General features: G+C 43.7%; 1 protein-coding gene across 1 annotated transcript; it reads left to right on the plus strand.

The window, feature by feature from the left end:
- On the plus strand, positions 1-25,332 carry LOC140716976 (uncharacterized). The gene is made up of 3 exons (XM_073030182.1): positions 1-22; positions 2,931-5,232; positions 24,004-25,332. The coding sequence occupies exons 2-3, from the start codon at positions 3,664-3,666 to the stop codon at positions 24,832-24,834; spliced, it is 2,400 nt and encodes a 799-aa protein (XP_072886283.1). The 5' UTR covers positions 1-22; positions 2,931-3,663; the 3' UTR covers positions 24,835-25,332.
- The last annotated feature ends 338 nt before the right edge of the window (positions 25,333-25,670 follow it).

A 25,670-nucleotide genomic window follows, 5' to 3' on the forward strand; every position in this document is an offset into this window, starting at 1 on the left:
GGCTCGCAGGGATCGGACGCAGGTAGGAGCAGGGCCGCGGGGGGGAACTTAATTAACGGCGTCTGCACCGCGATTGAAGGAACATTACTATGAGCTCCGTCCCCACAGGTCCGGCACCTCAGGACAGTCCCAGTCCTTTCCGTCTCTCTCAGCCCCACGATTTACCCGAGTGACGGGGAGTTAACGGCTGATTCAGAGCTGGCGGCGCCGCCATTTCTGCGGCGCATGCGCATTGCTGGGTCCTTGAATCGCGGATAGACAGGTTTCTTGTTCTTGGTGTCTGCTGGGTAAGGAGGCAGCCATGGGTGACACTACCAGCATTGTCCCCTTAGAATATGCCCAAATACTGCGACCTCCAGCCATGTCAATCCGAGGATCAGTACCTCGGAACAAAAATATACTGTCCAGTCAGTGGAAGTGTAAATTAGTGCTGTATGGCTAAAAGAAATCCTCCCGTCAACTTTAGTTCTCTGTGTAAATAACGATATGAAACACCTTGTTCTTGATGACAAGTGACTTGTAGCTTGCACATCACAAAGGTGCCCCATTCCAATGAGAATAACTACTGCCCACCCCTTCATAGTCATTGCCATCGATGGGTTCATCACTGTCAATCAGCTGGGGGTGGAAGGGGATCCCAGTAATTAGAAAATGTCCAGGATCCGACATGTAGTAACAAGTTCACTTTGTAGTGTTGTGGAGCATGACCAGCGCTTGAAATGATACCAAAAATCAGGACAAATTGAGCCAAGACACAGGTTGATTGAAGGCAAAAATAGCCTATTCTCATACAGAGGGAATACAGTCAGAGAATTTAGACGTACAGAAAAGCTGGATGAACTCAGCAGGTCGGGCAGCATCCGTCGAAAGAAGCAGTCAACGTTCTTTCAACGGATGCTGCCCGACCTGCTGAGTTCATCCAGCATTTTTGTACGTCTTGATTTGACCACAGCATCTGCAGTGTACTTTGTGTTTACAGTCAGGGAATTTGTTGGTCAGTCAGGATGCCTGATCCGTGACATGTTAGAAGATGAGGAGTTCATATCTAAACATAGAAACAGAAGTCTGCAATATATTACAGGCCCTTCGGCCCACAATATCATGCTGACCATAAAACCTACTCTTGAAACTGTCTAGAGTTTGACTACCACATAGACCTCTATTATTCTAAGCTCCACGTACGTACCTAACAGTGTCTGAAAAGACCCTGATTTTATCCGCCTCTACCACCGTCGCTGGCAGTGCATTCCATGCACCCACCACTCTCTGTGCGAAAAAATTACCTCTGGTATCCCCCTTGTACCTACTTCCAAGCACCTTAAAACTATGCCCCCGCATGTTAGCTAGCTCAGCCCTGGGAAAAAACCTCTGGCTATCCACACGATCAATGCCTCTCATCATCTTATACAACTCTCTCAGGTCACCTCTCATTTTCCATCACTCCAAAGTTTACTCAACCTATTATTATAAGGCAAGCTCTCCAATCCAAGCAACATCCTTGTAAATCTCCTCTGCACCCTATTTAGAGCATTTTTTCCAGTAGTGAGGTGATCAGAATTGAACACAGTGCTAAAAGTAGGGCCTAACGAAGGCCTTTTATATCTGTAATAGTACCTCACCGCTTTTGAACTCAGTCCCATGGCTGATGAAGGCCTTCTTAAAAACATTGTCCAGCTGCGTAGCAGCTCTGCATGAACTATTGACACAGATCCCAAGATCTCGCTGATCCTCCAAACTGCCAAGGGTCCTATCATTAATATTGTATTCTGTCTTCAAATTGGACCTGCCAAAATGAACCACCAGGTTGAACTCCATCTGCCAATTCTCAGTCCAGTTCTACATCCTATCGATGTAACGCTCTACTGTGACAACCATTCAGACTATCCACAGTTCCCACTACATTTGTGTCATCGACAAACTTACACACCCACCCTTCTACTTCCTCATCAAGGTCATTTTTAAAAGTCAGAATGAGGAGAGAGGAGGGGTCCCAGAACAGATCGCTGCAGAATATCACTGGTCACATCCTCCATGCAGAATACAGACCATCGACAACCACTCTTTGCCTTCTGTGGCCAAGCCAGTTGTGGATCCGCAAAGCAGCTCTCCTTGGATCCTTCCTCGTTACTTTCTCAATGAGCCTCGTATGGGGAAACTTATCAAAAGTCTTACTGAAAACCACGTACACTACATCCAATGTTCTACCTTCATCAATGTTACATCCCCAAAGAGTTCAGTCAGGTTGGTAAGGCATGACCTGCCCTTGACAAAGCCATGCTGACTACCCCTAACCTGATGCTCATAAGTCCTCCCGCTTAGGATCTTCTCCAACAAATTGCCCACGACTGATGCAAGACTCACTGGTCTATAATTTCCTGGGTTACCTCTACTCCCTTTCTTGAACAATCCTCGGGTGCTTCTCCCATCCCTATTGATGATAAAAAGATCATCGCCAGATGCTCAGCAATCTCCTCCCTCGCTTCCCACAGTCACCTGCGGTATATCTCAACATGAGATGAACTGGGTAATATTATGATGGAGCCAGAGCTCACATTGAGAGATCTTATAGAAACATGTAAAATGATGAAATGGATAGATAAGATTGCGGCAGGAAAGTTGTTTGCACTAGTAGATGGGACTAGAACTTTAACATTGGGGGCATTTGGGATGGAGATGAAGAACTGTGATGAATCTGTGGATTTCTCTGCCCAATGAAGCAGTGGAGGCTACCTCAGTAAATGCATTGGAGACAAAGTTGGATAGATTTTTGCAAAGTAGGGAAATTAAGGGTGATGGGGAAAAGGCAGGTTGGTGGAGATGGGCCAGGTGACGTTCTCGTGCTCCAATTTCTTACGTTCTCACCACAGACTAAAATCTCACTTGAAAAAATTGTCCTTCACGCATTGATGTCCTTTCAAATATTTTTACAGGTTTGAAATGGCAGAACACTTGTGCAGTGTCTCTTTGCTGTCTCTTTCTGGATATATAAGGAGTGGCCAAATCTTTTCTTTGCAACAACAATACATCTGTTTTTGATTCTTGGAGATGAATTATCTCATCCCAGCTGGAAATGTGTTTTGTGTCTGAGTTGAAGTTTTCTGCTGTAACTCTGTGAAATCCACTGGAACCGGGGTGCTGAGAACACACCAGCATTTGTTCACTGAAGATCAGTTCTTCAACTGCATTGATTGTGCAAGGGATTCAAACATCTGACTGTCTGAATCGCCAGATGATTGATCGCAGTGAGATATCATTCTCCTTCTCTCAGTGTGGGAAGGGATTCACTCACAGCCTACTCACAGACACACCAGTGAGTTCACAGTGGAGAGAGGCCATTCACCTGCTCTGTGTGAGGGAGGGGAACTACTCAGTCATCCAGTCTGAAAATACATCAGCAAGTTCACACCACAGTGAGACGCTCCACCTGTTCTGCAAGCGGGAAGCAGTTCATTCCGTTGTCGATGCTAAAGATAGATCCAAAAATTCACCAGTGAGAGGACGGTAACCTGTTTACATGGTGGGAAGGCATTCACACACTCAACCACGCCACAGTGACACCAGTGAGTTCACACCTGGGAGAGGCCAATCACCTGCTCTGAATGTGGGAAAGGATTCACTCAATCATCCCAACTGAATGAACACCAGCGAGTTCACACTGAGAAGATGCCGTTCACCTGCTCAGACTGTGGAAAGAGATTCACTCATTCAACCACACTACAGAGACACCAGCGAGTTCACACTGGGGAGAAGCCATTCACTTGCTCCGAATGTGGGAAGGGATTTACTCAGTCATATCAACTGAAGGTTCATCAGCGAATTCACACTGGGGAGAAACCTTTCAGCTGCTGTGAATGTGGGAAGGGATTCGCTGACTCATCCCACCTTGTGCAGCACTACCGAATTCACACTGGGGAGAAGCCATTCACCTGCTCTGAATGTGGGAAGGGGTTCACTCAGTCATCTCATCTGAAAGTACATCAGCGAATTCACACTGGGGAGAAACCGTTCAGCTGCTCTGAATGTGGGAAGGGATTCGCTGATTCAGACTCCCTTGTGAAGCACAGCCGAATTCACACTGGGGAGAAGCCATTCACGTGCTCTGAATGTGGGAAAAGATTCACTCGGTCATCTCATCTGAAGGTCCATCAGCGTGTTCACACTGGGGAGAAACCGTTCAGCTGCTCTGAATGTGGGAAGGGATTCGCTGACTCATCCCACCTTGTGCAGCACTACCGAATTCACACCGGGGAGAAGCCATTCACATGCTCTGAATGTGGGAAGCGATTCACTCATTCATCCACACTACAAAGACACCAGCGAGTTCACACTGGGGAGAAGCCATATACTTGCTCCGAATGTGGGGAGGGATTTACTCAGTCGTATCAACTGAAGGTGTATCAGCGAATTCACACTGGGGAGAAACCGTTCAGCTGCTCTGAATGTGGGAAAAGATTCACTAAGTCATCTCAACTGAAGGTGTATCAGCAAATTCACACTGGGGAGAAACCTTTCAGCTGCTCTGAATGTGGGAAGGGATTCACTCACTCATCGCATCTGAAGGTGCATCAGCGAGTTCACACTGGGGAGAGGCCATTCACTTGCTCTGAATGTGGGAAGGGATTCACTGCGTCATACTCCCTTGTGAAGCACTGCCAAATTCACACTGGGGAGAAGCCATTCACGTGCTCTGAATGTGGGAAAAGATTCACTCGGTCATCTCATCTGAAGGTACATCAGCGTGTTCACACTGGGGAGAAACCGTTCAGCTGCTCTGAATGTGGGAAGGGATTCACTGATTCATCCCACCTTGTGAAGCACAGCCGAATTCACACTGGGGAGAAGCCATTCACGTGCTCTGAATGTGGGAAGGGGTTCACTCAGTCATCTCATCTGAAAGTACATCAGCGAATTCACACTGGGGAGAAACCGTTCAGCTGCTCTGAATGTGGGAAGGGATTCGCTGATTCAGACTCCCTTGTGAAGCACAGCCGAATTCACACTGGGGAGAAGCCATTCACATGCTCTGAATGTGGGAAAGGATTCACTGACTCATCTCACCTCGTGAAGCACTGCCGAATTCACACTGGGGAGAAGCCATTCACCTGCTCTGAATGTGGGAAGGGATTCACTGAGTCATCCAACCTGGTGAGGCACTGCCGAATTCACACTGGGGAGAAACCGTTCACCTGCTCAGATTGTGGAAAGGGATTCACTCAGTCATCAGGCTTCAAAGTCCATCAGCGAGTTCACACTGGGGGACGCCAGTCACCTGTTCTGATTGTGGGAATGAATTCGCTCAGACATTTCAACTGACTGAACATCAACTGCTCAGACGGGAAGGAATTCACTCAGACATTACTGAGCGAACATCAGCGAGTTCACACTGTATAGAAGCTGTTCATCTGCTCTGACTGTGGGAATTAATGCATACATTCATCTCGGCTAACAAAAGACCAGACTGTTTTCAGCAGTGAGAGGACGTTGACCTGCTCAGACTGTGGGAAGGCATTCACACACTGATCCACACTGCAGAGACAGTGGTGGGTTCACACTGTGGGGAGGGTGGTCACCTGCTCAGACTGTGGGAAGGGATTCACACACTGATCCACACTGCAGAGACAGTGGTGGGTTCACACTGTGGGGAGGGTGGTCACCTGCTCAGACTGTGGGAAGGCATTCACACACTGATCCACACTGCAGAGACAGTGGTGGGTTCACACTGTGGGGAGGGTGGTCACCTGCTCAGACTGTGGGAAGGGATTCACACACTGATCCACACTGCAGAGACAGTGTTGGGTTCACACTGTGGGGAGGGTGGTCACCTGCTCAGACTGTGGGAAGGCATTCACACACTGATCCACACTGCAGAGACAGTGGTGGGTTCACACTGTGGGGAGGGTGGTCACCTGCTCAGACTGTGGGAAGGCATTCACACACTGATCCACACTGCAGAGACAGTGGTGGGTTCACACTGTGGGGAGGGTGGTCACCTGCTCAGACTGTGGGAAGGGATTCACACACTGATCCACACTGCAGAGACAGTGGTGGGTTCACACTGTGGGGAGGGTGGTCACCTGCTCAGACTGTGGGAAGGCATTCACACACTGATCCACACTGCAGAGACAGTGGTGGGTTCACACTGTGGGGAGGGTGGTCACCTGCTCAGACTGTGGGAAGGGATTCACACACTGATCCACACTGCAGAGACAGTGGTGGGTTCACACTGTGGGGAGGGTGGTCACCTGCTCAGACTGTGCGAAGGCATTCACACACTGATCCACACTGCAGAGACAGTGGTGGGTTCACACGGTGGGGAGGGTGGTCACCTGCTCAGACTGTGCGAAGGCATTCACACACTGATCCACACTGCAGAGACAGTGGTGGGTTCACACTGTGGGGAGGGTGGTCACCTGCTCAGACTGTGCGAAGGCATTCACACACTGATCCACACTGCAGAGACAGTGGTGGGTTCACACTGTGGGGAGGGTGGTCACCTGCTCAGACTGTGCGAAGGCATTCACACAGTGATCCACACTGCAGAGACAGTGGTGAATTCACACTGTGGTGAGGGTGGTCACCTGCTCTGAATGTGGGATGGGTTTCGATCAGTCATTCATCCTTGTGTCCCCCAACCAAGCTTTGACCCAACGTGAATCGGAGAGATCAGATGCTTGAGAGGACGTAATTCACTCAGGTTCACCGACCGAGTATTAAAGGCAGTGGTTCAGGGCAGGTTATTTTTGAGCTTTCAGCAGTGGCCAATCTGTATTTAGGGTTGATTATCAAGAACAAGTCAGGCAGGAGCAAGTGGAGCGGTCACTGTTGGAGTGGACAGAGTTGGAGCGGAGACATTGAGGCTTTAATTCTTTGAGGTTTCAGTGAGGAGAGCCTTCAGTCAGAGAAGACAAAGTCATGCCAAAGGTAGAATTTTTTTTTTGCCCCCTTTTCATTTGTTCAGTTGTAACAGTGGAGATGCCAGGCGGGATAGTGGAAAGCTCCTTTGCGGGATGTGGGAAGGCAGGGGACCCTCCTGTGTCCCTGATAACTACACCTGTGAGAAGGGCTTCCAGCTTCAGCTCCGAACAATCCACATTACGGAGTTGGAGCTGGAACTGGATGAACTCCAGATCATTCGGCAGGCTGAAGGGGTGATAGGTAGGACATTTGAGAGGCAGTTGCATCCAAGAAACACAGCACAGGAAACTGGGTGACTGTCAGGAAGGGAAGGGGGAAACAGCGAGAACAACTGAACAACACAGATATCACTTTAGATATTGTCAGGGATGGTGGGGATGACCAAGTAAAGGAAGGTCACAGCAGAAGAGTCTCTGGCACTTAGTCTGGCTCTGAGACTGAGGAGGGAAGGGTGGAGAAGAGACGAGCTGTGGTCAGAGGTTATTCATTCCTTCAGGGAACTGATTGGACGTCCTGTGGGTGAGAATGAGATTCCAGGATGGCATGTGGTCTCAAGATGACACTTATGGAATGAAGCGGTTTTAGGCTTCGCTCCAATCCTTTTACTTTTTTTTACCTACAAACCCCCCCCCCCAAATGATCTTTTTATACCTATTCTAAAGGGGTTCAGACGTATGAAATCTTTTTCAATTGTTTGAATCATTTTCAACTCGTTGAAATGTCTAAAGCAAAGGAATCGAAACAGACGAAAGAACCGTTAACTTTAGAAGCAATTGCGAAGCTTACGGACGACAGACTTGAAAAACTGGAGAATAAATTAACCTCAAAGCTTTCTATGTTGGATGAAATTTTAAATTGACACAAAACTTCAATCACTTACACTAGATTCACAAAAACAACAAGCAAGTATTTTAGTTCTTGAAGATGCCGCTCGCCAGAGAGATCGCATAATTGAAACTCTGCAACAACAGCAAGCTTCGACTTTTCAACTGCTGGATCGTTATAAATCTAAAATCACTGATCTTGAAAACCGCTCTCGAAGACAAAATCTCCGGATAATTGGGATTCCGGAAAAATTTGAGAACGGCAATCTCACTGTATTTTTCTCCAAATTTTTAATGGATGTCTTCGGCTCAGAAGTACTGGATACCCCTCCAATAATTGACCGTGCACATCGCATTTCTCGTTTTCATTCAGATTCAAGTTTGAAACCACGACCTAATACCAAAGAGCGTTTGATTCAGGATGCCCGGAAAAAGGGTATCATCAGCTTTCAAGATTTTAAATTCCGTATTCTGGAAGACTATAGTCCCGAAGTTTTAAGGGTTTTATATCGGTTATGTCGGAAATTCATCAAGAAGGCTACAAGCAAGCACTGTTATTTCCAGCATATTTGAGAGTTGCTCTCAATGATGGAACTTATCGGCTGTTCAAATCTCCAGCGGATTCCTTGAAGAATAACACTTTATTGTTTCTACGAGTTGACTAATGTAAAAATAAGTTTATAGATTTGGATCTTTTATAAAATGATGATTTTTTTTACGTGATTGCTTACACGTATTTCTTACACACAGTAAAAGTCCATTTTTGGTTTATTCTGAGTTCTTTTTATATTATTCTGTTAGTTGTGAAAGTAATTCATTGGGTTTTCTTTTAAGTTCATATACACTTTTTTATATTTTTAACATTTAAATATTAAGATTTTTTTAAAAATAAAATGTTGTTTCTTCTTCCCGAAAGACCTTAGTGCTTGGATATGTCATATCTGTTTTGATGTGTCTGAATAAGTTTAAGGACTTTCTTTTAAAACACTAATACAATATTATCCATTATGGGTTTTAAATTATTGTTTTAAATCCTTTTGTTTTATATATATGTAATACTAATTGCATACTTTAATCTTTCTAACCCTTTCTTATAATATGGGTGGTTTGTATCTTTTATTTAACTTTTTTTGTTTGAGTTGCCGTCTTGAGACATGGGGTAAATTTAGTATTAGATTGCTTGCTTGCCTCTTTTTGGTTTTGAGGGTGGAGGGAGGGGGATTTCTTTTTGCTTGCTTCACACTTAGTTTTACTTCCTGGCCTGATTCGAAACGACAAAAATGGTTGCAGTGTCATGACCTCCGGTTCCTCCTTGAACTTACTTCCCTCTTCCAGATACATGAGTTCATCTTTTTTTTAACCTTATGTGTTAATTGTAATAAATATTGGCAATATGGATAAGATTATTAATTTTGTTTCTTGGAATACTAATGGTTTAAATCATCCGATCAAACGGAAAAAAATATTCAAAGTATTCCACAGAATGAATGCTAATATTATCTTTGTACAAGAGACTCATGTGAGGAAGGTGGATAGTCAATGCTTTTTTAGTTTTCAACAGAATCACTCGAATTCCCAAGCCAAAGTAAGAGGCGTTTCCATTTGTATAGATTCTTCAACCTCCTTTATACACTATGAAACCATTTCAGACCCACAAGGTAGATTTTTGCTTATTACTGGTCTACTTTTTAATCAAAAAGTTGTTTTATGCTCCAAACACTGATTGCCCTGAATTTTTTAAGTGTCTATTTACATCCTTTCCTAATTTGAATCAGTATATGCTGATAATGGGTGGGGATTTTAACTGTTGTTTAAACCTTTCGATGGATAGATCTAAGCCCACCCAAGCTCTTCCTAATAAATCGGCCTCTCTTATTAATTCCTTTATGATTGATTCTGGAATTACCAAAATTTGGCATTTTTTACACCCCAATGACAAAGAGTTTTCATACCTTTCTCATGTTTATCATAATTATTCAAGAATTGATTACTTTTTTATTGATCACCGTTTACTTACAGATGTTATTGTAAGTACTGACCATGCACTTTTGAAGCTATCTATTAAGACATTGGACTCATCTACTAATGCTAAATCTTGGAGGTTCAACTCTATTTTATTGCAGGACTTAGACTTTCTTAATTTTATTAAACAACAAATCGATTTGTTTTTCTCAACAGCAGAGATCTCTAGTGGAATTTTATGGGACACTTTTAAAGCACTTATTCATGGACAGATTATTTCATACTCTGCTGGAGTTAGGAAACGAACTAATTCTAAAATATTAACATTGGTTGCTAAAATCAAAGCAATTGATAAGATTTATTCAGTGACCCCCCCAGCAAAGAACTTTATAAAGAAAGAGTTGAACTTCAAATGGAGCATCGTTTGTTATTATCCTCTTCGATTGAAAATCAGTTAATTAAATCTAGAACCCAGTTTTATGTACATGGAGATAAGTCTGGCAAATTATTGGCTAATCAATTGAAAACTGCTTCGGTTAAACGACAAATTACTAGGATTCGTAAACGAGATGGCACTCTGACGATAAATAAAGAGATAAATAAAGCATTTCAAGATTTTTATAATTCTTTATATCAATCAGAATTTGTTGAGGATTCTTCTATAATAGATGAATTTTTAAGAAAATTGAATATCCCAAAATTAACAACAGAGGATAGTGTATTCCTAGATGCACCTATTATGGAAACTGAAATAAAAAAGGCTACTTTTTCAGTGAATTCTGGTGAAGCTCCTGGTCCGGATGGTTATACTGTAGAATTTTTTAAATCCTTTTCCTCTATACTTTCTCCTTGGCTTTGTAAAATTTTTAAAGATGCGTTAACTATAGGTATATTGCCACAATCTTTTTATGAAGCCTCTATTTCTTTAATTCTTAAAAAAGATAAAGATCCTACTGAAAGTGCATCTTATCGGCCTATATCCTTGCTGAATACGGATTTTAAGATTTTTAGTAAAATTTTGGCCACTAGACTAGAAAATATAGTACCTCAAATTATTTCTGAAGATCAGACTGGATTTATTAAAAACCGCTACTCATCTTTCAACATTAGAAAATTAATTAATATTATTTATACTCCTTCACCCAAAATGCCAGAATGTGTCATTTTCTTAGATGCTGAAAAAGCATTTGATAGAGTTGAATGGCCATATTTATTTAATACGTTGCAGCATTTTAATTTTAGTTTGAAATTTATATCATGGATTAAATTAATATACTATAAACCCTTGGCTTCAGTCTTTACCAATAATCAAAGATCTTGTTTTTCAGTTATTCCGTGGTACAAGGCAAGGCTGTCCTTTAAGTCCTTTACTATTTGACATTGTTTTGGAACCTTTAGCTATAGCCATTCATGAATCACCTAATATTTTGGGTATTACTGTGGGGAAGGGACGTATAAGTTATCATTATATGCTGATGATTTGTTACTATACATATCCGACCCTGAGAGATCTATTCCTGTTATTTCGTCCTTGCTTGCTCAGTTTAGTAACTTTTCTGGTTACAAATTGAATTTTAATAAGAGCGAATTATTTCTATTAAATATGCAAGTTCCAATTTATAAACATTTACCATTTAAAGTTGTCACAGATTATTTTACTTATTTGGGTATTTAAATTACCAAAAAACACAAAGATTTATTTAAAGTTAATTTCTTACCTTTAATTGACCAAATTAAGCAACTTGTTACCAGGTGGTCTCCATTAACTTTGTCATTGGTTGGTCGAATTAATGCTATTAAGATGATGATATTACCCAAATTCTTATATTTATTTCAAGCATTACCAATTTTTATTCCTAAATCTTTTTTTGATATTATTCACTCCAAAATATCTTCCTATCTGTGGCAGAATAAAAATCCTAGACTAAGCAAAAAATATTTACAGAAGCCTAAGAAAGAGGGTGGTTTGAGATTTTACTATTGGGCAGTTAATATACGATATTTAATATTTTGGACACAAGAATCGACTATAGCAGCTTGCCCACAATGGGTAAATTCGGAATGTAAATCTGTACAAGACTTTTCATTGTTTTCAATTTTAGGATTTTCACTTCCTTTTTCTTTATCTAAATTGAATAAACAAATAACTAATCGTATAGTTAAACATGCATTGCGAATATGGTTTCAATTTCGTAAATTTTTTGCCTTGAATAAGTTCATCTTATCAAGCCCTATAATATCTAACTTTCTTTTTCGGCCCTCTTTTATGGATCAAGCCTTTGTTTTATGGAAAACAAAAGGTATAACATGTTTTCTTGATCTATTTTTAGATAATAGTTTTATGTCCTTTGAACAGCTATCTAATAAATATAATTTACCTAAAACTCATTTTTTTAGATATTTGCAAGTTAGAAATTTTTTGAATAATGAGTTACAGTCTTTTCCGAAACTATGTCCATCGGACATTACGGAAAAAAATTTAGCTCTGAATCCTTGTCAGAAGGGTTTAGTGGCTATCATTTATAATATGATCATGAAAATACAGCCAGAAGTATCAGAAAAAATTAAGAAGGAATGGGAAAAAGAACTTCATTGCCTTGTACCCACTGAGCAGTGGGAGAAAATTTTACAATTAGTCAATTCTTCTTCTATTTGTGCTAAACATGCCCTAATACAATTCAAGGTTGTACATAGAGCTCATATGTCCAAGGATAAACTTGCTCGATTTTATTCTTATGTTAATCCAACCTGTGACAGATGTCATTCTGATGTTGCTTCATTGACCCACATGTTTTGGTCTTGCCCTTGTTTGCAAAATTACTGGAAAGACATTTTCAGTACTATTTCAACAGTTCTGAATATCAATTTCCAACCGCATCCTGTTACTGCAATTTTCGGTTTACCAATGGTGGATAATAGTCGTTTATCCCCCTCATCTCGACGGATGATTGCATTTGTTACATTAATGGCTAGAAGATCTACTTTATTGAATTGGAAAGAAATTAATCCTCCAACTATATTTCAGTGGTTTTCTCAAACTATCTCTTGTTTGAGCTTAGAAAAAATTAGAAGTGTTGTCTTTGACCCTTCAGTTAAATTTGAAGAAACTTGGAGACCATTTATTCAACATTTTCATATGAGTTAAATTGTCTTTTCCTAAACCTCACTTTTATTATCTTTAATTATTTGGGTGGAGGTTCGGAGTTATTGGCACTACTGTATATATTTGACATAATGCAATGGCCCATGTCGGTTAGTTTTCTGGGGTTTTTTTTTTACTACTTTTGTTTGCAATTACCATGTGTTTGGGAGGTTATGATATATTGATTGTCATCTATTTGAATGTTTATTTAAACTATTAACTATGTACTCTCAAACTCTCTGTATTCATGTTTCATTTATGTTTGTTTAAAAATTAATAAAAAGAATTTAAAAGAAAAGAAAGGATGGCATGTTGTCTCCTGCATGCAAGGTTCTGATATATGGGCTGGTCGAGTAACGAGGTTCTGCAAAGGGAGTTCAGGGAGTGAGCTGCTAAGTTAACGGGCAGCTCATCCAGGGCTGTGATCTCAGGACTGTCATCTGTGCCACGTGCCAGGAATCGGAAGATTATACCGTTTAACAGATGGCTAAGGAGTTGGTGCAGGAGGGATCTTCTGAGCTGGTGAGGATTGCTGTGTACAGAGGAGTGTGAGTGTGTTGGGGGGGAGAGCACATCGTTGATGGAGTGCGACTGCGCAGGCAGTCTCTCACACACAGACACATGCAGTGGAGTGTGAGGGAGGGGAGTGGGAAGGGAAAAGGGGAATGAGGAGGATGGAGTTAGGGCTCCTTCACAAAGTCCCAGACTCACCCACCCCACCCCCTTTGGAATTGGTCCCATTCCTTGGGGGCTGGGAGTGGGCACTGAGTTGCCTTGTCAAGAAGACAGCATCAGGTTAACACGCTTTGATAATAAATTTACTTTGAACTTGAACATTGAAATGTATTTTTTGTAAAACATGTCTTCTTCTTCTCCATGTGGTTTGTGCGTTACACGCTTGGGTGATCATGGCTTTCCACATCGAACAATCGCACGCAGCATCAATGGTATCTCGCACACTTAGATCTGTTAGTTCTTTCACAGTGTCCATATATTTTCTTTTTTGCCTTCCTCTTCCGTGTTTCCCAGGCATACGGCCATGTAATGTAAGGCATTCTATTTCTCCCTTTCTGATGACGTGGCCCAGTAATTTATGTTTCCTCTCACTTAAAGTTCTTATTAAAGATCTTTTTGTATGGGAACATTGGAGCATTATCTCATTAGTTACCCTATTCCTATATGATATTTTCAGCATCCTTCTAAGAATCTGCATTTCTGTTGCTTCGAAGTTTCTTTGGAGTTCTGGTGTTACAGTCCATGTTTCTGAAGCATACAGCAAGATTGACCAGATGTCACATTTTAGTGGCCTAAGCCTTGTTATCATAGAATTGTGTCTGTTGGGAAAAGTCGGTTTCATTTTTTAGAAGTTGGTTTTGGTAATACCAATTCTTCTTTTTATTTCTTCTTTACTTCCAGCATCTCATGATATAGACAGATAGACAGACATACTTTATTGATTCCGAGGGAAATTGGTTTTCGTTACAGTTGCACCAACCAAGAATAGAGTAGAAATATAGCAAAATAAAACCAGAAGTAATGAAATAATAATAAGTAAATTATGCCAAGTGGAAATAAGTCCAGGAACAGCCTATTGGCTCAGAGCGGCTGACACTCCGAGGGAGGAGTTGTAAAGTTTGGTGGCCACAGGCAGGAATGACTTCCTATGCATCTCGGTGAAATGAGTCTCTGGCTGAATGTACTCCTGTGCCCAACCAGTACATTATGGAGTGGATGGGAGACATTGTCCAAGATGGCATGCAACTTGGACAGCATCCTCTTTTCAGACACCACCGTCAGAGAGCCCAGTTCCACCCCCACAACATCACTGGCCTTACGGATGAGTTCGTTGATTTTGTTGGTGTCTGCTACCCTCAGCCTGCTGCCCCAGCACACAACAGCAAACATGATAGCACTGGCCACCACAGACTCGTAGAACATCTTCAGCATCATCCGGCAGATGTTAAAGGACCTCAGTCTCCTTAGGAAATAGAGACGGCTCTGACCCTTCTTGTAGACAGCCTCAGTGTTCTTTGACCAGTCCAGTTTATTGTCAATTCATATCCCCAGGTACTTGTAATCCTCCACTATGTCGACACTGACCCTTTTGAGGGAAACAAGGGTCACCGGTGCCTTGGCCCTCGTCAGGTCCACCACCAGCTCCTTAGTCTTTTTCACATTAAGCTGCAGATGATTCTGCTTGCACCATGTAACAAAGTTTCCCACCGTAACCCTGTACTCAGACTCAGCTCCCTTGCTGATGCATCCAACTATAGCAGAGTCATCAGAAAACTTCTGAAGATGGCAAGACTCTGTGCAGTAGTTGAAGTCCGAGGTGTAGATGGTGAAGAGAAAGGGAGACAGGATAGTCCCCTGTGGAGCCCCAGTGCTGCTGACCACTCTGTCTGACACACAGTGTTGCAAGTGCACGTACTGTGGTCTGCCAGTCAGGTAATCAATAATCCATGACACCAGGAAAGCATCCACCTGCATCACTGTCAGCTTCTCACCCAGCAGAGCAGGGCGGATGGTGTTGAACGCACTGGAGAAGTCAAAAGACATGACCCTCACAGTGCTCGCCGGCTTGTCCAGGTGGGCGTAGACATGGTTCAGCAGGTACATGATGGCTTCCTCAAATCCTAGTCGGGGCTGTTAGGCGAACTGGAGGGTGTCTAAGTGTGGCCTAACCATAGGCCAGAGCTGCTCTAGAACAAGTCTCTCCAGGGTCTTCATGATGTGGGAGGTCAATGCCACCGGTCTGTAGTCATTGGAGCCACTGGGGCACGGCGTCTTCGGTACAGGGAAGATGCAGGATGGCTTCCACAGCATAGGAACCGTCTGGAGACTTAGGCTCAGGTTGAAGACATGGTGAAGTACCCCACATAGCTGGGGGGCACAGGCTTTGAGCACCCTGGGGCTGATACCATCCGGGCCTGCAGCCTTGCTTGGGGGTGGAGAAGTTTCAGATGTCTTCTCACCTGTTCAGCTGTGAAGCCCACCGTGGTGGTTTCAGGTGGTGGAGGGATGTCATGAGAGCAGGGTGGGAGGCTGTGAGGAGGGGAGAGTGGAGTATGTGTTGGTTGGGGGTTGACAACAGATGAATCATGTGGGGGATGGGCAGGGGCCACAGTGTCGAATCTGTTGAAGAACAAGTTAAGTTCGTGGGCCCTGTCCACACTGCCTTCAGCTCCTCTGTTGTTCGTTTGCCGGAACCCAGTGATGGTCCTCATCCCACTCCAGACCTCTTTCATGTTGTTCTGCTGGAGTTTCCACTCAAGCTTCCTCCTATACCTGTCTTTAACCTCCCTGAACTTGGCTTTCAGGTCCCTCTGTATTGTCCTCAGCTCCTCCCTATTTCCATCTCCAAACGCCCTCTTTTTAGTGTTCAGGATGTCCTTAAAGCCCTTTGTTACCTATGGCTTGTTATTTGAATAACGAATAACAAGTAACAATATAAAGCTACCAAGGTAATTAAAGCTGGCATTTTGTTCAACCTCTTGGTTACTGATGTACAACTTGCCGTTGGGAGTATCCTGCTGTTTTGATATTACCATACTTTTTTTTACAGTTGATGGTTAGACCAGAATCTGCACTTGTTTGCATTACTTTGCCTAGGAGGATTTGTAGGTCTTCTGTAGCACTTGCTATTAGGATGGTATCATCCGCATATCTTATATTGTTGATGTTAACACCTCAAATTTTTATCCCATCTGGGTCTTCTATTTCTCTGAGAATCATTTCACTATAGATATTTTAAAATTCCAATGAGGCAACGCATCTCTGTCTAAATCCTCTTTGAATTTTAGTCCAACTGCTTATATTATCATAAATTTTTACACTGCCATTTGGTTCCAATATGAATTGTGAAGTAGTTGTTCTTCCCTTCCATCAGTATTTAGTTTAGCGAGAATTTGAAATCTGCTTTTAGTTAAATTAAGGGTTAACCCTTTTAACATCAGCATAATCCAAACTTACGCACCAACAAATGATGGGGACGAACAGGATAACAACAAGTTTTATGAAGATCTCGACAGGGCAATGTAAATCTCAGGATATGGGAGATTTTAACGCCAAAGTTGGACAGAAAACGGTTGATAATATTATAGGACCCTTTGGGCTGGGGAGAAAATTGAAAACGGAGAAAGGTTTACTGACTGGTGTGTCAGATACAACCAAGTGATACTTGGTATAAAAACCATCCACGTAAATTATGTCCTTGGATTAGCCCTGGAGATAGAACAAGGAATCAAATGGATTTCATTACCATCAATGAACCCTTTAGAAATAATATCACAAATTCTGAATCCTACTCAGGAGTAGACTGTTGTTCAGATCACCATCCAGTAATAGCAACCATCAAAACAAAATTAAAGAAACTGAAATGTGGAAAAAAGAGAAGTCGATGTTGGGAGAACTTAAAAAAGATGGCATACTTAGCAACAATTCAAGACAGCTGTAGAAGAATACATCAATGAAAACGAAACAACACCTATTTGGGACAGATTTAAATATGCTATACAACAATCAGCAGGGGAGATAATCCAAATACAAGAAACACAACACACCAACAAGGGGTGGATAACCCAAGAAATTCTACATCTGATGGAACAAAGAAGGTTAGTGAAGAATAATGAAGTGCATTTCAGCGAGCTAAACAGACAAGTGTGCAATATTGCAAAGGAAGAAAGGCTAAATCAAAAATGCAATGAAGCAGAAGGCCATATTAACAACGGCAAAGAAATGGACAAGAAAATTAAAGAAATTATGGAATTAAGAAAACCTCCTCTACAGAATGCATAAGATCAGCAGACAGATCCAGATGAAGTATGTGGGAGGAGGATTCAGTATATAGAGCAGCTGTCTGAGGATAATAGAGGGGAACCCCCAGATATTAAACACCCTAATTCTGGCCCACCTATTACCAAAGAAGAAAAAACTAAAGCAATGAAAAGCATGAAACGTGGTAAAGCCACTGGACTTGAGGAAACCTCAGCTTACAAGCCCTAGAAGATCTGGGCATAGATATTCTTTTTGAACTGTTTAATGGCATATATGAGTCTGCTGTATTGCCTGATGATCGCTTGAAATCTGTACTTATAGCTCTGCCAAGAATTCCTGGCATTATTGACTGCGAAAATTATAGAACAATCTGTCTTAAGATTCACCTAATAAAGATTTTGTTGAGAATTGTTCTGAGATGAATTAAAAATAAGTTAAGGCCAGAAACTTCCAAGTAAAACATGTACTGATGAGAAATGGTCTCAGTGAAGGTCCGAGAGTGGTAAATGAACCGGTGTTCAGCCCCACAGCTCTGTGCCAAACAAGAACCCCTGTCTGAGTCTGTCCCATCTGTCTGTGCTTGACAGTGCCAGTGTCTTTTATTTTCCTTCTCAACCTCGTTCTCCTGCCTTCTCCCCATAACATTTGACGCCTTTACAGAAAATCTTTGGGATCAACGGCAATACGCATATTCAACAGTTCATCTTTCTGCGACAGGAGAACACACTTCAGAGATCAACAGTCTCTGCATTTTTATTACATACATTATTATTGCGCATTGGTGCAGTATTATTGTGTATATTATTATTCCCGGGTTATTTTTAGTAAAGTCTGCACACTGCTAATTGTGTTTCTAAATGTCGCTGCTGTAACGAAAGAATTCCCCACTCGGGATCAATAATGTATTTATTTATTATTATCAACATCATCATGATTATTCTGCAGTCCTTTATCTCTTTCATCAATTTTCCCAGCTCTTTACTTCACGCCCGACTAATCTGATGTATCACCTCCCCTCCACCCCACATTCTTTCTCCCTCCCTTCCTTTCCAGTCCTGAAGAAGGGTGTCGGTCTGAAACGCCGACTGTTCTCTCCCCTCCATCGTTGCTTTCTGCCCCCCTGAGTTCCTCCAGCATTTTGTGGGTGTTGTTTTGGATTTCCGCATCTGCAGATTTTTTTTAAAAATCCTATTTAAACAAATGCGCATGCGTGGGCGTCACAGCCCGTCGCGAATATTGCGCATGCGCTCAGTAGATGAGAGGCTCGCAGGGATCGGACGCAGGTAGGAGCGGGGCCGCGGGTGGGAGCTTAATCACCGGCGTCTGCATCGCGATTGAAGGAACATTACTATGAGCTCCGTCCCCACTGGTCCTGCACCTCAGAACAGTCCCAGTCCTTTCCGTCTCTCTCAGCCCCACGATTTACCCGAGTGACGGGGAGTTAACGGCTGATTGAGAGCTGGCGGCGCCGCCATTTCTGCGGCGCATGCGCATTGCTGGGTCCTTAGATGGCGGATAGATAGATAGATACTTTATTCATCCCCATGGGGAAATTCAGCATTTTTTCCAATGTCCCATACTCTTGTTGTAGCAAAACTAATTACATACCATACTTAACTCAGTAAAAATATGATATGCATCTAAATCACTCTCTCAAAAAGCATTAATAATAGCTTTTAAAAAGTTCTTAAGTAGTTTACTTAAATACATTAAATACAATCAACCCCGGCACTTTAACATATCTTACTCCTGGCGGTTGAATTGTAAAGCCTAATGGCATTGGGGAGTATTGACCTCTTCATCCTGTCTGAGGAGCATTGCATCGATAGCAACCTGTCGCTGAAACTGCTTCTCTGTCTCTGGATGGTGCTATGTAGAGGATGTTCAGGGTTTTCCATAATTGACCGTAGCCTACTCAGCGCCCTTCGCTCAGCTACCGATGTTATACTCTCCAGTACTTTGCCCACGACAGTGCCCGCCTTCCTTACCAGCTTATTAAGACGTGAGGCGTCCCTCTTCTTAATGCTGCCTCCCCAACACGCCACCACAAAGAAGAGGGCGCTCTCCACAACTGACCTATAGAACATCTTCAGCATCTCACTACAGACATTGAATGACGCCAACCTTCTAAGGAAGTACAGTCGACTCTGTGCCTTCCTGCACAAGGCATCTGTGTTGGCAGTCCAGTCTAGCTTCTCGTCTAACTGTACTCCCAGATACTTGTAGGTCTTAACCTGCTCCACACATTCTCCATTAATGATCACTGGCTCCATATGAGGCCTAGGTCTCCTAAAGTCCACCACCATCTCCTTGGTCTTGGTGATATTGAGACGCAGGTAGTTTGAGTTGCACCATATCACAAAGTCCTGTATCAGTTTCCTATACTCCTCCTCCTGTCCATTCCTGACACACCCCACTATGGCCGTGTCGTCATAGAACTTCTGCACATGGCAGGACTCCAAGCTATATTGGAAGTCTGATGTGTACAGGGTGAACAGGACTGGAGAGAGCACGGTCCCCTGCGGCGCTCCTGTGCTGCTGACCACCGTGTCAGACCTACAGTCTCTCAACCGCACATACTGAGGTCTCTCTGTCAGGTAGTCCACTATCCAATCCACCATGTGAGAGTCTACTCCCATCTCCGTTAGTTTGTGCCTTAAGATCTTGGGCTGGATGGTGTTAAAGGCACTAGAGAAGTCCAGGAATGTAATCCTCACAGCACCACTGACCCCATCTAGGTGAGAGAGGGATTTGTGCAGCAAATACGTGATAGCATCCTCCACTCCCACCTTCTCCTTATACGCAAACTGAAGAGGATCCCGGGCATGCCTGGTTTGTGGCCTCAGATTCTGTATTATCAGCCGCTCCATGGTCTTCATCACGTGCGACGTCAAGGGAACCGGTCTGAAGTCATTCAACTCCTTTGGTTGTGGTTTCTTTGGTACCGGGACAATACAGGATGTTTTCCACTGTCTGGGTACTCTTCTCTGCTCCAGGCTCATGTTGAAGATGCGCTGTAGTGGTTCTCCCAGCTCAGTCGCACAGGCCCTCAGTAATCGTGGGGAAACTCCATCCGGTCCCGCCGCCTTGCTGGTACAGATCTTCCTCAGTTGACCTTCCACCTGTGCAGCCGTAATCCTGGGCGTGGGCAAGGTCTCCTGTGAGTGGCTATTTTCCTGTGAGGGAAGTAAGAGGGAGGACGAGTAGAAAGACAAGCCTGGTGTGGAGTTCTGCGGTGAGGATGAGATTGTGCTGTCGAACCTATTGAAGAAGTTGTTCAGCTGGTTCGCTTTCTCCACATCTCTACTTATGTTTGCCCCCCGCTTTGCACCGCATCCGGTGATGATCTTCACCCCATCCCACACCTCCTTCATGCTTTTTTTCTGCAGCTTTTGTTCTAGCTTCCTCCTATACTGCTCCTTTGCCCCCCTTATCTGTACTCTGAGTTCCTTCTGAACTCTTTTAAGCTCCAACCGATCACCATCTTTAAAGGCTTTAAAGATAGACAGCTTACTTGTTCTTGGTGTCTTCTGGGTAAAGAGTCATCCATGGGTGACACTACCAGCATTGTCCCCTTAGAATATGCCCAAATACTGCGACCCCCAGCCATGCCAATCCGAGGATCAGTACCTCGGAACAAAAATATACTGTCCAGTCAGTGGAAGTGTAAATTAGTGCTGTATGGCTAAAAGAAATCCTCCCGTCAACTTTAGTTCTCTGTGTAAATAACGATATGAAACACCTTGTTCTTGATGACAAGTGACTTGTAGCTTGCACATCACAAAGGTGCCACACACCAATGAGAATAACTACTGCCCACCCCTTCATAGTCATTGCCATCGATGGGTTCATCACTGTCAATCAGCTGGGGGTGGGAGGGGATCCCAGTAATTAGAAAATGTCCAGGATCCGACATGTAGTAACAAGTTCACTTTGTAGTGTTGTGGAGCATGACCAGCGCTTGAAATGATACCAAAAATCAGACAAATTGAGCCAAGACACAGGTTGATTGAAGGCAAAAATAGCCTATTCTCATACAGAGGGAATACAGTCAGACAATTTAGACGTACAGAAAAGCTGGATGAACTCTGCAGGTCGGGCAGCATCCGTCGAAAGAAACAGTCAACGTTCTTTCAACGGATGCTGCCCGACCTGCTGAGTTCATCCAGCATTTTTGTACGTCTTGATTTGACCACAGCATCTGCAGTGTACTTTGTGTTTACAGTCAGGGAATTTGTTGGTCAGTCAGGATGCCTGATCCGTGACATGTTAGAAGATGAGGAGTTCATATCTAAACATAGAAACAGAAGTCTGCAATATATTACAGGCCCTTCGGCCCACAATATCATGCTGACCATAAAACCTACTCTCAAAACTGTCTAGAGTTTGACTTCCACATAGACCTCTATTATTCTAAGCTCCATGTAGGCACCTAACAGTGTCTGAAAAGACCCTGATTGTATCCGCCTCTACCTTTGGAAAAACTTACCTCTGGTATCCCCCTTGTACCTACTTACATGCATCTTAAAACTCTGTCCCTGCATGTTAGCTAGCTCAGCCCTGAGAAAAAACCTCTGGCTTTCTGCTTGATCAATGCCTCTCATCATCTTATACAACTCTCCTCTGAACCCTTTCCAGAGTTTCCACATACTTCCTGTAGTGAGATGATCAGAATTGAACACAGTACTAAAAGTGGGGTCCAATGAAGGCCTTATATATCTGTAACAGTACCTCACCGCTTTTGAGTTCAGTCCCATGGTTGATGAAGGCCTTCTTATAAACATTGTCAACCTGCACAGCAGCTTTGCATGTACTATTGACGCGGACCGCAAGATCGCGCTTATCCTTCAAACTGCCAAGAGTCCTATCATTAGTATTGTATTCTGTCTTCAAATTAGACCTACCAAAATGAACCACCAGGTTGAACTCCATCTGCCAATTCTCAGTCCAGTTCTACATCCTATCGATGTAACTGCTCTACTGTGACAACCATTCAGACAACCCACAGTACCCACTACATTTGTGTCATCGACAAACTTACAAACACACCCTTCTACTCCTCATCAAGGTCATTTTTAAAATTCACAAAGAGGAGGGGTCCCAGAACAGATCGCTGCAGAATATCACTGTTCACCATCCTCCATGCAGAATACAAACCATCAACAACCACCCTGTGGCCAAGCCAGTTGTGGATCCACAAAGCAGCTCTCCTTGGGTCCTTCCTCGTTACTTTCTCAATGAGCCTCGTATGGGGAACCTTATCAAAAGTCTTACTGAAAACCACGTACACTACATCCAATGTTCTACCTTCATCAATGTTACATCCCCAAAGAGTTCAATCAGGTTGGTAAGGCATAACCTGCCCTTGACAAAGCCATGCTGACTACCGCTAATCTGATGCTCATAAGTCCTCCCGCTTAGGATCTTCTCCAACAAATTGCCCACGACTGATGCAAGACTCACTGGTCTATAATTTCCTGGGTTACCTTTTTTCCGTTTGTTAAACAATCCTCGGGTACTTCTCCCATCCCTATTGATGAGACAAAGATCATCACCAGATGCTCAGCAATCTCCTCCCTCGCTTCCCACAGTCACCTGCAGTATATCTCAACTTGAGTTGAACTCAGTAATGCCAGAGCTCAAATTGAGTGAAGATCTTATAGAAACATGTAAAATTATGACAGGGATAGATAAGATAGAGGCAGGAAAGTTGTTTCCACTGGTAGGTGAGACTAGAACTAGAGGACATCACCTCAAGATTCAGGGCATTTGGGATGGAGATGAGGAGGAACTGCTTTTCCCTGAGGGTGGTGAATATGTGCATTTCTCTGCCCAATGAAGCACTGGAGGTTTCTTCAGTAAATGTATTTGAGACAAAGTTGGATAGATTTTTCCATAGTAGGGAGATTAAGGGCGATGGAGTAAAGGCAGGTTGGTGGAGATGGGCCAGATGACGTTCTCGTGCTCCAATTTCTTATGTTCTCACCACAGACTAAAATCTTACCTGAATAATTGTTCTTCACGCATTGATGTCCTTTCAATTATTCTTACAGGTCTGAAATGGCAGAACAGTTGTGCAAGGGAATCTCAACATGTCAGTTTTGCTCTCTCTGACCGGATATATAAGGAGTGACCAAATATTTTCTTTGCAAGACCAACACATCTGTTGTCAATCCTTGGAAATGAAGAAGTATCTCATCCCAGCTGGAAATGTGTTTTCTGTCTGAAGTGAAGTTTTCTTTTCTAACTCAGTGTTATCTACTGGAGCCGGGGTGCTGAGAAAACACCAGCATTTGTTCACTGAAGATCAGTTCTTCAATTGCAGTGAGATATCATTCTCCTTCTCTCAGTGTGGGAAGGGATTCACTCACAGCCTACCCACAGATACACCAGCGAGTTCACACTGAGAAGATGCCATTGACCTGCTCAGACTGTGGGAAGGGATTCACTCAGTCATCTCAACTGGAGGTGCATCGGCGAATTCACACTGGGGAGTGGCCATTCGTGTGCTCTGCATGTGGGAAGAGATTCACTTGGTCATCCAACCTTGTGAGGCACTACCGCGTTCACACTGGGGAGAGGCCATTCACTTGCTCAGAATGTGGGAAGGGATTTGCTCGGTCATATCAACTGATTGAACATCAGCGAGTTCACACTGGGGAGAAACCATTCAGCTGCTCTGAATGTGGGAGGAGATTCAAAGAATCAGACACACTTGTGAAACACTACCAAATTCACACTGGGGAGAAGCCATTCACGTGCTCTGAATGTGGGAAGGGATTCACTCGGTCATCAGATGTTAAAATACATCAACGAATTCACACTGGGGAGAAACCATTCATCTGCTCTGAATGTGGGAAGGGATTCACTAACTCATCCCACCTTGTGAAGCACTGCCGAATTCACACCGGGGAGAAACCGTTCATCTGCTCAGATTGTGGGAAGGGATTCACTGACTCATCCAAACTTGTGAGGCACTACCCAATTCACACTGGGGAGAAGCCATTCAGGTGTTCTGAATGTGGGAAGGGATTCACTCGGTCAACCAGCCTTGTGAAGCACAGCCAAATTCACACCAGGGAGAAACTGTTCACCTGCCCAGATTGCGGGAAAGAATTCACTCGGTCCTCAGACTTTAAAGAACATCAACAAATTCACACTGGCCACTCACCTGTTCTGAATGTGGGAATGGATTCACAAATACATCTCAATTGAATGAACATCAGCGAGTTCACACTGGGGAGAAACTGCTCAACTGCTCAGACTGTGGGAAGGAATTCACTCAGTCATCACATCTGTTCAGACTGGGAATGAAATCACACTTTCATCTCACCTACCGACACACCAGACTGATTTCAGCAGTGAGAGGACGTTGATCTGCTCAGACTGTGGTAAGGCATTCACACACTGATCCACACTGCAGAGACAGTGGTGGGTTCACACTGTGGTGAGGGTGGTCACCTGCTCAGACTGTGGGAAGGCATTCACACACTGATCCACACTGCAGAGACAGTGGTGGGTTCACACTGTGGTGAGGGTGGTCACCTGCTCAGACTGTGGGAAGGCATTCACACACTGATCCACACTGCAGAGACAGTGGTGGGTTCACACTGTGGGGAGGGTGGTCACCTGCTCAGACTGTGGGAAGGCATTCACACACTGATCCACACTGCAGAGACGGTGGTGGGTTCACACTGTGGGGAGGGTGGTCACCTGCTCAGACTGTGGGAAGTCATTCACACACTGATCCACACTGCAGAGACAGTGGTGGGTTCACAGTGTGGGGAGGGTGGTCACCTGCTCAGACTGTGGGAAGGCATTCACACACTGATCCACACTGCAGAGACAGTGCTGGGTTCACACTGTGGGGAGGGTGGTCACCTGCTCAGACTGTGGGATGGCATTCACACACTGATCCACACTGCAGAGACAGTGGTGGGTTCACACTGTGGGGAGGGTGGTCTCCTGTTCAGACTGTGGGAAGGCATTCACACACTGATCCACACTGCAGAGACAGTGGTGGGTTCACACTGTGGGGAGGGTGGTCACCT

The sequence above is a fragment of the Hemitrygon akajei genome, chromosome 26, assembly GCF_048418815.1.
Source record: "Hemitrygon akajei chromosome 26, sHemAka1.3, whole genome shotgun sequence".
Classification (NCBI taxonomy): domain Eukaryota; kingdom Metazoa; phylum Chordata; class Chondrichthyes; order Myliobatiformes; family Dasyatidae; genus Hemitrygon; species Hemitrygon akajei.